Genomic DNA, 14,196 nt, shown 5'->3' on the forward strand with positions numbered 1-14,196 from the left:
CCAGGAACCTTAGGTAACCGTTGCGGACCCTGGCCTGAGTCAGGTGTTGGCTGCCCCCGGCCGGCTGAGAAATATCTGGGCCATGGCGCAAGGCCGGGAGCGAGATGAAGTCCACAACGTCGCCCTTGGCGCGTCCCTGTCCGTGAGGTGCGGCGTCCCTGCGACTGACTCCTCGCGGAAATTTTCCCTCAGAACTACAACCTCTCCTTACCCTTTGCTTCATCTTGTCCTGTAGACCTGCCGTCCCAAAAATTCGACCTCTTCTTCAGCCACCAACGCCTTCCTTCAGACTTCCTTTCTCTGTGACTTCGCTCCCCTCATTTCCTTATTCAATGACAACAGTTCCATCTCTTTCTACTCCTCCCTGCCCCTCCCCCAAACTCACCCCCCACCCCCGACCCCGCCGCTGTCTTACCCAGTACTGCTCTCCTACACTCTTTATTTCTGCCTCCTCTTTCTGGCTATTACCGTCAATAATCTTTTCCTTTCATGTTCCCCACCGCCCACACGCATCCCGGTGACAGCCCTCTTTCCATCCTAATGCTCTTTGGTGATTTTCTCCGTACTTAGGGCCATCAGTCCCTTCCTTCTGTCTCCTATCCACCGACTCTGGATTTGTTTGCACTTGTAGTGGCTTTTGAAAAACAAAACGCTGCGCAGGTGTAAATTGGTATTGCTTTCCATCCACATTCTAGAGTGTTACTTGCACCGTGTTCCACACAGCATCCTTCACCGGTCCTGGCTGTACTCCCTATTCCCTTGAAGTTTCTCTCCGAACCAGTGTCTTTCTCTGGTCCTCTACATCATCTTTGCTGCTGTTGCTAAGTCGCTTCAGTCGTGTCCGACTCTGTGCGACCCCATAGACGGCAGCCCATCAGGCTCCCCCGTCCCTAGTGAAAGTGAAGTCGCTCAGTCGTGTCCGACTCTCAGCGACCCCATGGACTGCAGCCCACCAGGCTCCTCCATCCATGGGATTTTCCAGGCAAGAGTACTGGAGTGGGGTGCCATTGCCTTCTCCCTACATCATCTTTAAGCTTATCTTTAACATTTAAATAGAGGTAGACTCTCCCCTCATCTCAGACTCTCATCTTTGTCTTCTTCCTCTAGCTTAGCATTCACCACACACTCCTTACTTAAAAATATATTACTTTTGTGTTCTAACCTTTTCATTCTTGTCTACTTACTTCTTTTACTTTGTGCATTTATCTGTAGTTTTAGATCTAAAATATAGCTGCACACACTCCATCTTAGTAAAGAAGCAACTTTCCTATTTGGCTCAGAACCACTAAGCAGGCTCTCTCTCTCTTTTTTAAACTTTTCATTTTATATTGGAGTATAGTGGCAACCCACTTCAGTGCTCTTGCCTGGAGAATGCCAGGGTCCGGGGGAGCCTGGTGGGCTGCCGTCTATGGGGTCGCACAGAGTCGGACGCCACTGAAGCGACTTAGCAGCAGCAGCAGCATAGCTGACCAACAATCTTGTGATAGTTTCAGGTGGATCCAGGCTATCTTATTTAAACCTTTTTTAAACATTTATTTTAAAATTAAAATTAGTTTTAAAGGTAAGGCTGAGGATGCACCTGTTTTCTATTAGGATCAAGCTCTTTTTGCTCTCTCCCGTTTTTACTTTTTCTTTTCCATGCATACAAGACCTCAGAAATCCTTCTGAGATTTTCTCAGAGGTTTGAACAGAGGTTGTGCTTCACTAGAAAACTCTCTGAAGAAGATTCTCAAGACCTGTGGAACTTTAGGTCTTCACTTAAGTTTCTTTATTGCCTGAACTGGAACTGGTCTCACAGCAACCTTGTGTGTTCTTTTATCTGAGAGATGGTTTGGGGCAGAAAGGGGGTGAAAAGAGAATAGATGAGTTTCAAAAATGTTCATGATCTATTGTTTGCCTTGTTTAAAACAGAAAGAAAAAGTATTTGAAATATATTCTATTCTACTGATGTGACCTATTTTTTTCCCCCAAAGATGGGTGCAAGGATTCCCCAAGCAGAATGTTCATTTTGTCAACGACAGCACCATTTGCTACCCTTCTGGGAATTTCGTAATATTTATCAATATTGAAACCAAGAAAAGAACTGTACTCCAGTGTATGAATGGAATTGTGGGTGTCGTGGCAACTAACATTCCTTATGAAGTTGTGGCTTTTTCTGATCGACGGCTAAGACCACTCATATACATATACAACTTTCCTGGGTTAACCAGAAGGACCAAATTAAAAGGTATCGTACAAGACCCTTCCTCTGACATGACGGAAAGATTTTGTTTTAAGATGTGGCCAGATCTAGCTCTTATACATGAAGGTTTTCTTTCTTTTTTTTTTTTTTTCTTTTGAAAGGTTGTTTTTTCAGTTTTGGTGGTTTTTGTTTTGTTTTTTTGGAATACACATTTATAAGGAAGGAAACAGGGTGATCACTGAGAATTTAATTAAGTAGGCTAGAGCCTTGCTACTCAATATGTGTTCTCCTTACAATCAACATTGCATCACCTCGGATGCTTGTTGTAAATGCAGAAACTCTGCTCTCATCCCGTACTTACTGAATTGTAATCTACATTTTAACCAAATTCCCTAGGTGATTCATATGTACATTAAACTTGAAAGGTGCTGGATTAGAATACTCTATTAGAACAGTAAATGCTGTATGTAAAACTTTTTCAGAACAATATTTTCTTTCCTTGTGATTTATTGAAAATCTAACTGAATGGATATCATATAACTTCTAAAGGATAAGTCTCTGAGTCTCAATTTCCTTATGCATGAAATGAAGATAATGGTATCTACTGTTAACAAATTAAATTATATATAACATATATAATTGAATAATATATAATGTATGTGAAAATATGTGTATATATAATGTGTGTGTGTGTATATATATATATATATATATCACATATTGTTTAGTCATGTCTGACTCCTGCAACCCCATGGACAGTACACTAGACTCCTCTGTCCATGCAATTTCCCAGGCAAGAATACTGGAGTGGGTTGCCGCTTCTTTCTCCGTATGTCATATATACAATATCAATCAATGTTTCCTACCATTTAAGTTATTATTAACTCATTCATAGACACAACTGTCCCAGACTGGCCTACTGCACATCTACTGAAGCCCCAATGTAACCATTCCCTCATGTAACACATCTTGGGCAGAATCTCAGGAAGGCTTGAGGCTGTAGCGTCTTAATTCAGTAACTTTTGGTGAAAGAAGTGTTTGGATCATGCCAAGAAATTTATCATTTAATATTTTATTTGTGGGAAATCTGTGTTCTCAACAGAGTAAAATAACATTTAAAACATAACCCTGACTCATGCATTGGGAACTATCTACAGTCATATCTTGTTCTATTATGCTTTGCTTTATTGTGCTTTATAGATACTGTATTTTTTAAAGATTGAAGGTTCATTGCAGCCCTGCATTGAGCCAGTCTACTGGCACCATTTTAACAATTAGTATTTGCTCACTTTGTGTCTCTGTGTCACATTTTAGTAGTTATTACAATTTTTCAAGCTTTCTCATTATTATAATATGTGTTATAGTGATCAGTGCCCTATTCAATAGAATACAGTTACCGTTGTATTTGTTTTGGGGTGCCACAAACTACACCCATATAAGATGGCAGACTTAATCTCTAAATCTTTTGTTATGTGCTGACTGTTCCACTAAACAACCATTCCCCTGTCTCTGTCTCCCTCTTCAAGCCTCTCTATTTCTTGAGACACAACAATATTGAAATTAAGCCCATTAATAACCCTACAATATTGAAATTAGGCCATTAATAACTTCCCTGGTAGCTCGGTGGTAAAGAATCTGTTTGCAATGCAGGAGGCACTGCAGATGCGGGTCGATCCCTGGGTAGGGAAGATCCCCTGGAAGAGGAAACGGCAACCCACTCCAGTATTCTTGCCTGGAGAATCCCATGGACAGAGGAGTCTGGCAGGCTACAGTCCATAGTGTCTCAAAGAGTCAAACACGACTGAAACGACTGAGCATGTAGCACAATAACCTTACAAAGGCCTCTAAGTGTTCAAGTGAATGGAAGAGTCACACACCTCTCCCTTTAAATCAAAAGCTAGAAATAATTAAGCTCGGTGAAGAAGACATGTCAAAAGCCAAGAGGGGTCAAAAGCTAGGCCTCTTGCACCAAATAGTTAACTAAGTTGTGAATGCAAAGGAAAAGTTCTTAAAGGAAATTCAAAGTGCTGCTCCAGTGAACACAGATATAAGAAAGCAAAATAGCATCACTGCTGATATGGAGAAAGTTTTAATGATCTGTATGATCAAATAGCCTTAAATTCCCTTAAGCCAAAACCTAATCAAAAGCCAGGCCCTAACGCTTCAGTTCTATGAAGACTGAGCGAGCTGAGGAAGCTGCAGAAGAAAAATTCAAAGCTATCAGTCATTGGTTCATGAGGTTTAAAGAAAGAAGTCGTCTCCATAATATAGAAGTGTAAGGTGAAGCAACAAGTGCTGATGAAGAAGCTGTAGGAAGTCATCCGAGAGATCTTGCTAATAAAGGTGGCTAGACTATGGAACAGATCTTCAGTGTATTTAGATGAATCAGCTTTGTACTGCAAGAAGATGCCTTCTAGGACTTTAATACAGAGAGAAGACGTCAGTTCAGTTCAGTTCAGTTCAGTTGCTGTCATGTCCGACTCTTTGCAACCCCATGAACCGCAGCATGCCAGGCCTCCCTGTCCATCACCAACTCCCGGAGTCCACCCAAACCCATGTCCATTGAATCGGTGGTGCCATCCTACCATCTCATCCTCTGTCGTCCCCTTCTCCTCCTGCCCTCAATCTTTCCCAGCATCAGGGTCTTTTCAAGTGAGTCAGCTCTTCGCATCAGGTGACCAAAGTATTGGAGTTTCAGCTTCAACATCAGTCCTACCAATGAACACCCAGGACTGATCTCCTTTAGGATGAACTGTTTGGATCTCCTTGCAGTCCAATGGACTCTCAAGAGTCTTCTCCAACACCACAGTTCAAAAGCATCAATTCTTCGGCGCTCAGCCTTCTTCACAGTCCAACTGTCACATCCATACTTGACTACTGGAAAAACTATACCCTTGACTAGATGGATCTTTGTGGACAAAGTAATGTCTCTACTTTTTAATATGCTGTCTAGGTTGGTCATAACTTTCCTTCCAAGGAGTAAGCGTCTTTTAATTTCATGGCTGCAATCACCATCTGAAGTGATTTTGGAGCCCAGAAAAATAAAGTCAGCCACTGTTTCCACTGTTTCCCCATCTATTTGCTACGAAGTGATGGGACCAGATGCCATGATCTTAGTTTTCTGAATGTTGAGCTTTAAGCCAACTTTTTCACTCTTCTCTTTCACTTTTATCAAAAGGCTTTTTAGTTCTTCACTTTCACCCATAAGAGTGGTTTCATCTGCATATCTGAGGTTATTGATATTTCTCCCAGCAATCTTGATTCCAGCTTGTGTTTCCTCCAGCCCAGTGTTTCTCATGATGTACTCTGCATAGAAGTTAAATAAGCAGGGTGACAATATAGAGCCTTGACATACTCCTTTTCCTATTTGGAACCAGTCTGCTGTTCTATGTCCAGTTCTAACTGTTGCTTCCTGACCTGCATACAAGGTTTCTCAAGAGGCAGGTCAGGTGGTCTGGTATTCCCATCTCCTTCAGAATTTCCCACAGTTTATTGTGATCCACACAGTCAAAGGCTTTGGCATAATCAATAAAGCAGAAATAGATGTTTTTCTGGAACTCTCTTGCTTTTTCGATGATCCAGCGGATGTTGGCAATTTGATCTCTGGTTCCTCTGCCTTTTCTAAAACCAGCTTGAACATCTGGAATTTCATGGTTCATGTATTGCTGAAGCCTGGCTTGGAGAATTTTAAGCATTACTTTATTAGCATGTGCTGCTCCTGCTAAGTTGCTTCAGTCGTGTCCGACTCTGTGCAACCCCATAGATGGCAGCCCACCAGGTGATGAGTGCAATTGTGCGGTAGTTTGAGCATTCTTTGGCATTGCTTTTCTTTGGGATTGGAATGAAAACTGACCTTTTCCAGTCCTGTGGCCACTGCTGAGTTTTCCAAATTTGCTGGCATATTGAGTGCAGCACTTTTGCAGCATCATCTTTCAGGATTTGAAATAGCTCAACTGGAATTCCTTCACCTCCACTAGCTTTGTTTGTAGTGATGCTTCCTAAGGCCCACTTGCCTTCACATTCCAGGATGTCTGGCTCTAGGTGAGTGATCACACCATCATGATTATCTGGGTCATGAAGATCTTTTTTGTACAGTTCTTCTATGTATCCTTGCCACCTCTTCTTAATATCTTCTGCTTCAGTTAGATCCCTACCATTTCTGTCCTGACAGAATGTGGGCCACTGGAGAAGGGAATGGCAAACCACTTCAGTATTCTTGCCTTGAGAACCCCATGAACAGTATGAAAAGGCAAAAAGATAGGACACTGAAAGATGAACTCCCCAGGTTGGTAGGTGCCCAGTATGCTACTGGAGATCAGTGGAGAAATAACTCCAGAAAGAATGAAGGGATGGAGTGAAAGTGAAAACAACACCCAGTTGTAAATGGGACTGGTGATAGAAGCAAGGTTCGATGCTGTAAAGAGCAATATTGCATAGGGACTTGAAATGTTAGGTCCATGAATCAAGGCAAATTGCAAGTGGTCAAACAGGAGATGGCAAGAGAGAACATCGACATTCTAGGAATCAGTGAACTAAGATGGGCTGGAATGAGTGAATTTAACTCAGATGACCATTATATCTACTACTGTGGGCAGGAATCCCTTAGAAGAAATGGAGCAGCCACCACGGTCAACAAAAGAGTCCAAAATGCAGTACTTGGATGCAGTCTCAAAAACAACAGAATGATCTCCGTTCGTTTCCAAGGCAAACCATTCAATATCACGGTAATCCAAGTCTATTCCCCAACCAGTAACACTGAAGAAGCTGAAGTTGAACAATTCTATGAAGACCTACAAGACCTTCTTGAACTAACACTCAAAAAAGATGTCCTTTTCATTATAGGGGACTGGAATGCAAAAGTAGGATGTCAAGAAACACCTGGAGTAACAGGCAAATTTGGCCTTGGAGTACAGAATGAAGCAGGCCAAAGGCTAATAGAGTTCTGCCAAGAGAACGCACTGGTCATAACAAACACCCTCTTCCAACAACACAAGGGAAGACTCTACACATGGACATCACCAGATGTCCAAAATCAGATTTATTATATTCTTTGCAGCCAAAGATGGAGAAGCTTTATACAGTCAGCAAAAACAAGATCGGGAGCTGACTGTGGCTCAGATCATGAACTCCTTATTGCCAAATTCAGGCTGAAATCGAATAAAGTGGAGAAAACCACTGGACCATTCAGGTATGACCTAAATCAAATCCCTTATGACTATACAGTGGAAATGAAAAATAGATTTAAGGGACTAGATCTGATAGAGTGCCTGATGAACTATGGATGGAGGTTCGTGACATTGTACAGGAGACAGGAATCAAGACCATCCTCAAGAAAAAGAAATGCAAAAAAGCAAAATGGCTGTCTGAGGAGGCCTTACAAATAGCTGTGAAAAGAAGGGATGTGAAAAGCAAAGGAGAAAAGGAAAGATACACCCATTTGAATGCAGAGTTCCAAAGAATATCAAGGAGAGATAAAACCTTCCTCAGTGATAAATGCAAAGAAACAGAGGAAGAGATTCAGTACCTGGTTTCAAAGCTTCAAAGGCAGGCTGACTCTTGTTAGGGATAAATGCAGCTTGTGACTTGAAGTTGAAGCCAATGCTCATTTACCATTTTGAAAATCTAGAGCTCTTAAAAGTTGTGGTAAATCTACTCTGTGTGTACTGTACAAATCCGGTTGTCTCTACACATCCTGGATGAGAGCATATCTATTTACAGAATGTTTTACTAAATATTTTAATATTCAGTAAAATATTTAATGTTTAATAATTTAATATTTCACTATTGAGACCTACTGCTCAGAAAAGAAATTCCTTTCAAAATATTACTGCTCATTGACAGTGCAGCTGGTCACCCAAGGGTTCTGATGAGGATGTACAGTGAGATTAATGTTTTCATGCCTGATAACACGGCATCCCTTCTGCAGCCTGTGGATCAAGAAGTAACTTCTCCTGTCAAGTCTTATTGTTCAAGAAATATATTTTGTAAGACTGTAGGTGCCATAGGGAGTGACTCTTTAGTAGGTCTGGGCAAAGTATTAATAGATTGAAAACCTATAAAAAATATTCACCATTCTAGATGCAATTAAGAACATTTGTAATTCATTGAAAGAGGTCAAAATATCAATACTAATAGGAGTTTGAAAGGAGTGGATTCCCACCCTGATGGATGACTCAGCGGTTCAAGACTTTAGTGGAGGAAGTCATTGCAGATGTGGTGGAAATAGCAGGAGAACTAGAATGAGAAGTGGAGCCTGAAGACGTGACTGAATTGCTGCACTCTCATTGTGAAACTTAAACAGATGAGGAGTTTCTTATCATGGATGAGCTAAGAAAGTAGTTTATTGAGTTGGAATCTATTTCTGGTGACAATGCTATGAGGTTGTTGAAATGACAAGAAAGGGTTTAGAATATTACATAAACTTGGTTGATAAAGTGATGGTAGAGTTTGAGAAGACTGACTTCAGTTTTGAAAGGAGTTCTACACTGGGTCAAATGCTATCAAACAGCATTGTATGCTATAGAGATATCATTCATGAAAGGAAGAGACTTTGATGTGGCAAACTTCATATTGTCTTCCTGTAATTGCCACAGCCACCTAGCCTTCAGCAATCACTTCCCCAGTCAGACAGCAGCCATCAACATCGAGGCAAGTCCCTCCACCAGCAAAAAGATTGTTATTTACTAAAGGCTCAAATGATGCTTAGCATCTTTTGGTAATCTCTTCTCCAGGGGATCTTTCCAACCCAGGGATTGAACCCAGGTCTCCCGCATTGCAGGCAGATTCTTTACAGTCTGAGTCACCAGGGAAGTCCAGTAATACTGGAGTGGGTAACCTGTACCTTCTCCAGCAGATCTTCCCGACCCAGGAATCGAACCGGAGTCTCCTGAATTCCAGGTAGATTCTTTACCAGCTGAGCTATCAGGGAAGCCCCATCTTTTGGTAATAAAATATTTTAAAATTAAGAAAGGTACATTTTAAAAACATAATTCTATTTCACACTTACTAGACTATAGTATAGTTTAAACATAACTTTTATATGTACTGGGAAACCAAAAAAATCTTGTGACTTTCTTTTTGCAGTATTTGGTTTATTGCACTGGTCTGAAGCCAAACCCAGAATCTCCAAAGTATGCCAGTACATGAATGTAACTACCCTTCTTCTTTAAAATTTCCCAAAGCTTTATTATTTGGCTGTTGCCCTGTTCAAGCAATGAAAGTTAATTCAAACCAATAGCCAGCATTCATGTTAAATAGTGAAACTCTAAAAGCATTTACAATTAAGTTAGGACTAAGTCACTGAGGATACCTGTTGCTACCACTAATATTAAGACCAACTTGGAGTTCCCAGCCAATGCAACAAAATATGAAACTGAAAAATTATACCTATGGAAAAGGAGTTAATAGATAATAGTGTAATAAGACTAATAAAATAATGCTCAGTAAGATGCCGATTTCAAAATAAATATCCATGCAATTGGAAGATTTAAACACTTAGGAATGCTTCAAGGAAGAAATGTGACCGATCTCAATGAAGAAAAACATAAAAGTCACTGATACAAAATATTTAAACATAAAAGGTGTATTTCTGCATGAAAATTATAGTTATTATAACTATATTTCTCATATTCTTCACAGAATGTAAATCATAAGTTTATCATGTTTTAGAGAGCCAGGAGTACTTAAATAGATGTTATTCCAGAACAAAAAGTAGAGAATGAGAATAATTTGAAAGAGCTTGATGCCAAGGCCAAGGGCCCTCTTAGCATTATGGTGTTGTAGACAGGTGGGTCGTGGTACAGGCGTATAGATCACTCCATCAGTGGAAGGACTGAAGGCTGGGGACGGGCTCTAGGATCTATAAGGCTAAGTGTATGATGCAGATGCTCCCAGACAGGCACACACACGCACAATAGATGATCTGAATCATTCAATGATGGTGTTAAGAAAACTTATTAGAACAAAAGGATCAAGTTACGTACTCATTGTTATCATACTGTACACCAAAACTTATATCAAACAAAAATAAGACCTCATTCTAAACAACAAACCCATCGAAAGTTAGAAAATATGTGGTGGAAAGTTGAAATAATTTGAGAACGGAGAAGAACTTTTCACATAAAGGATGCAACTTAAAATAGACATATTTTTGATTACATACAAATTTAAAACTTGTGAACATCTAAAATACCATAAAAATTAAAAAGCAAATAACAAACTGAGGGAAATATTTGAACAAATATGACCAAGTATTTTCAGAGAATTTATGAAATAAGGAACAAAGACAGATATTCTGATAGAGCAGTGGAAAAAGAGCTTATCCAAACCACAAGACTAACAATGTCCAAAAGCATAAAGTCTTCTGTCTCAATATTCATTTTATTTATTTTTCAACATTCATTTAAAAGAGTATCTTAAACTTAGATGAAATTTTTCTGCTTATCAAGGTCACAATTTTTTAAAAGCTTATAATTGCTAGGCAGAGTGTTAAATTGATAACATTTTTGTTATTGTTGTTGAAGGTAGAGGTAAAAAGTGATACAAAGACATGAATGTAAAGAAGACAAACATAGAAGGCAAAGCTTGCATCTCTGGGGCCACACTGAGGAGCAGCAGCTAAAGGAGGGGAGACCAGAGCCTCACATATAAGGAAGGCAGACGCAGATACTTCCCTGTATTAGCATCCTCACTGTGCACATTTTAAACATGTTGCTAAGACTTTTAAAGTCATGTTTCATTTCTTCAGCTGCAGGTACAAATGAGAAAAGAACTTTTTTAGTTGTGCTAAAGGCTGAAAGATATCAAGCTAAGGGCCAGATATGACCTACGAGGCAGAGATATGGAAGCAAGCTAGAATTATTGCAGCTGTTCAAGGTTTTTCAAGTTGTTTGCATGAATAACTTTTCTAATTACCATGTTTCATGTATTTATTCTTGGGCCATTTCCAGTCACATGGGGACGTGCATGGTGCAGTGTACTCAATTTTGCACTGAAGTCACGAGACAGCAACCCCATGGCTTAATTCACTCTAAAATCTTTTAAAAATGGATCTTCACTTTGCTCATAACTTTCTATCAATAGTGTTAGATGTCAGTCAAGACATGTCTTATTCTAGGGCCCAAAGCTCTTGAATTATGTAAAAATTATTAAATAAGGGAAATTAAACTATAAGACTATAGTTAATCTGCACATGATTAAATCCTTATAATGGGTTTTTATATTATAGGCAACGTTCTCCTAGACTACACTTTACTTTCCTTCAGTTACTGTGGCACCTACCTGGCTAGTTACTCCTCCCTTCCAGAATTTGAACTGGCCCTCTGGTAAGTTGCAGCCTCCTGCAGAATTCTTTTCATTGGGTCACATTTTGATCGTATCCTTCTAGATTGTATCAAAGGACATCTACATGAAAAATCTGGAACAAGGAAAAGTGAAAAAAATAAAAGTCCTAATCATTGGCTTAATCACCACTTTCAGGCAGCAAATTGGCAGGGCAAAAGCTAACAGATTAACTACTGTCTTTCTCTTCTTATTAATGTGTTATAATATTCCTTTGTCAGGTAAAGAATACATGGATAATTACATAAAGTTTTATCTTTTCTTAAATCATATGATACCTTTGAATTATTTTATATTTTCCACTAATGTTGAAATTAAGATGTCCCTATATTAGAGCTCAGTTTGAAGTAATTATTTTTAGGGACATTAGAACAATTATATGTACAGAGAGTAGAACATCATACCCCATTTTCCAGCTGTAAAGAAAATACTTGTTAATAAGACTTGTTAATAAGTCTGGTCTTTACTGGGTCACTTCATGTGGCCACCTTCAAAGATGCACTCACTGTTCTATCCATAACATAGACTCCTTCTGGGGGAATTTGTCTTATTAAGGTGAAATATGGAATGTTCCAACGATTATTGAGAATACCCCTTACATACCAGCTTTTCTCGGGGTTTCTGTGGTGACTCAGCTGTTAAAGAAGCCACCTGCCAATGCAGGAGAAGCAAGAAACTTGGATTCAGTCCCTGGGTAGGGAAGATCCCCTGGAGAAGTAAATGGCAACCCACTCCAGTATTCTTACCTGCAAAGTTCCATGGAAAGGTTCCAAGGAGCCTGGTGGGTGTCAGTCCATGGGGTTGCAAAGAGTTAGACATCACTGAGTGCTCTCACACACACACACACACACATCAGCATTTCTCATGGAAGAATGTAATAATCTAGATTCAGAGAACAACATTTAGTTTATATAGAGTAACTTAAAAAAAATAAAACAACTTTACTGAGATATAATTGATGTATAATAAACTATATATATTGGAGAAGGCAATGGCACCCCACTCCAGTACTCTTGCCTGGAAAATCCCATGGATGGAGGAGCCTGGTAGGCTGCAGTCCATGGCGTCACTAGAGTCGGACATGACTGAGCGACTTCACTTTCGCTTTTCACTTTCATGCATTGGAGAAGGAAATGGCAACCCACTCCAGTGTTCTTGCCTGGAGAATCCCGGGGACAGGGAAGCCTGGTGGGCTGCCGTCTCTGGGGTCGCACAGAGTCGGACACGACTGAAGCGACTTAGCAGCAGCAGCAGCAGCAAACTATATATATACAACTTGATGACTTTTGACTTATTCATGAAACCATCACCATGACCAGGATGATGAACATATCCATCATCTCCGAAAGTTTTCCTGTGCTCCTTCAGATCCTTCCTTCAGATCCAGGTATGCCACACATACATGTGGCTTCCCAGGGTAAAGCACCCACCTGGCAATGCAGGGGACGCAAGAGACTCAAGGTTGATCCCTGTTTTGGGGAGATCCCCTGGAGAAGGAAACAGCAACCCACCCCAGTATTCTTGCCTGGGAAATCCCATGGACAGAGAAGCCTGGTGGGCTACAGTCCGTGGGGCCTCATAGAGTCGGCCGTGACGGAGTGACTGGGCACACATGCCTGTACACCATTGCTTCCCTGCCTTCACCCCTGGGGAACCAGTGGTGTATTTTCTCTCACTCTGAGTTAGTTTGCGTCTTATAGAATTGCATATACATTATATACTGTTTTTTAAATCTGACTTCTTCCATGCTGCACAGTTATTTTAAATTCTCCCACGCTGCTGTGTGTTTCGAGAGTTCATTCCTTTGTATTCCATGGTATATAGCACAATCTGTTTACTCACTCACCTGTTAATGATTGTTTTAGTTTGCTAGGGCTGCCATTAACAAAGTACCACAACCTGAGTGGTTTAACCACAGAAATTTATTGTCTCAGTTCTGGAGGGCAGAAATCTGAGATCAAGTGTCACCAGGATTGATTCCTGCTGAGCTGTGACAGAGAATTTGTTCCTGATTGTGAATAACTGTCCTCATGTTCACATGGTGTTCTCCTTGTTTGTATATCTGTCTCTTAATTTCCCCCTTTCTAAGGTCACTAATCATATTGGAGTCGGGCCACACTAAATGACTTCATTTCATTTAGGAAAGACCCTCCTTCCAAATAAGGTCACACTCTGAGATACTGAGGGTGAGGACCTTAACCTATGAATTGTGGGAGACACAAATCCATCCATAACAATGCTTAAAAGATGAGGAGGAATGAGATTTGTGAAGAGGAGAAGGAAGAAGATTCTAAGCAGAGAAAAAGCATGCGCAAAGGCCATGAGGTCAGAAAATATGGCAAATTTGAAGATTTAATTTAATTTAAGAGGTCGTAATGATGTAAACAAGAGACCAGCCATGAGAGGCAAGCCCAAAGGGACAGTGTGTGGCCAGTGTGTGATCATCCTTGTAAATAGTGACCGTGGAGTTTATCATCCAAATCTGGACACTTGTGAGAATGAAAGGGGTATGTTATTAATAATTAATGCAAAAGGATACTCATCCTCTGTGTAAGTCATGCAAGTTGGCACATCCTTTATCATAGAAGCAATGGGAGTCTATTAAGGGCTTTTACCAGGGATGTGAAAATGACATGATCAGTCTGCATATAAAGATCTTCTGGTCACATCAAGGA

General features: G+C 40.3%; 1 protein-coding gene across 2 annotated transcripts in view; it reads left to right on the plus strand.

The window, feature by feature from the left end:
• CFAP43 (cilia and flagella associated protein 43) overlaps positions 1–14,196 on the plus strand; it is a 103,099-nt gene continuing 88,903 nt past the window's right edge. For both annotated transcript variants that reach the window (XM_070363411.1, XM_070363410.1), the window contains exons 1-3: positions 1–147; positions 1,974–2,227; positions 11,409–11,505. In XM_070363411.1, the coding sequence (XP_070219512.1) occupies positions 83–147; positions 1,974–2,227; positions 11,409–11,505 (416 nt within the window). In that variant the 5' untranslated portion in view covers positions 1–82. The remainder of the gene's footprint in view (positions 148–1,973; positions 2,228–11,408; positions 11,506–14,196) is intronic.

This window comes from Bos mutus, chromosome 26 (genome assembly GCF_027580195.1).
Source record: "Bos mutus isolate GX-2022 chromosome 26, NWIPB_WYAK_1.1, whole genome shotgun sequence".
Lineage (NCBI taxonomy): Eukaryota > Metazoa > Chordata > Mammalia > Artiodactyla > Bovidae > Bos > Bos mutus.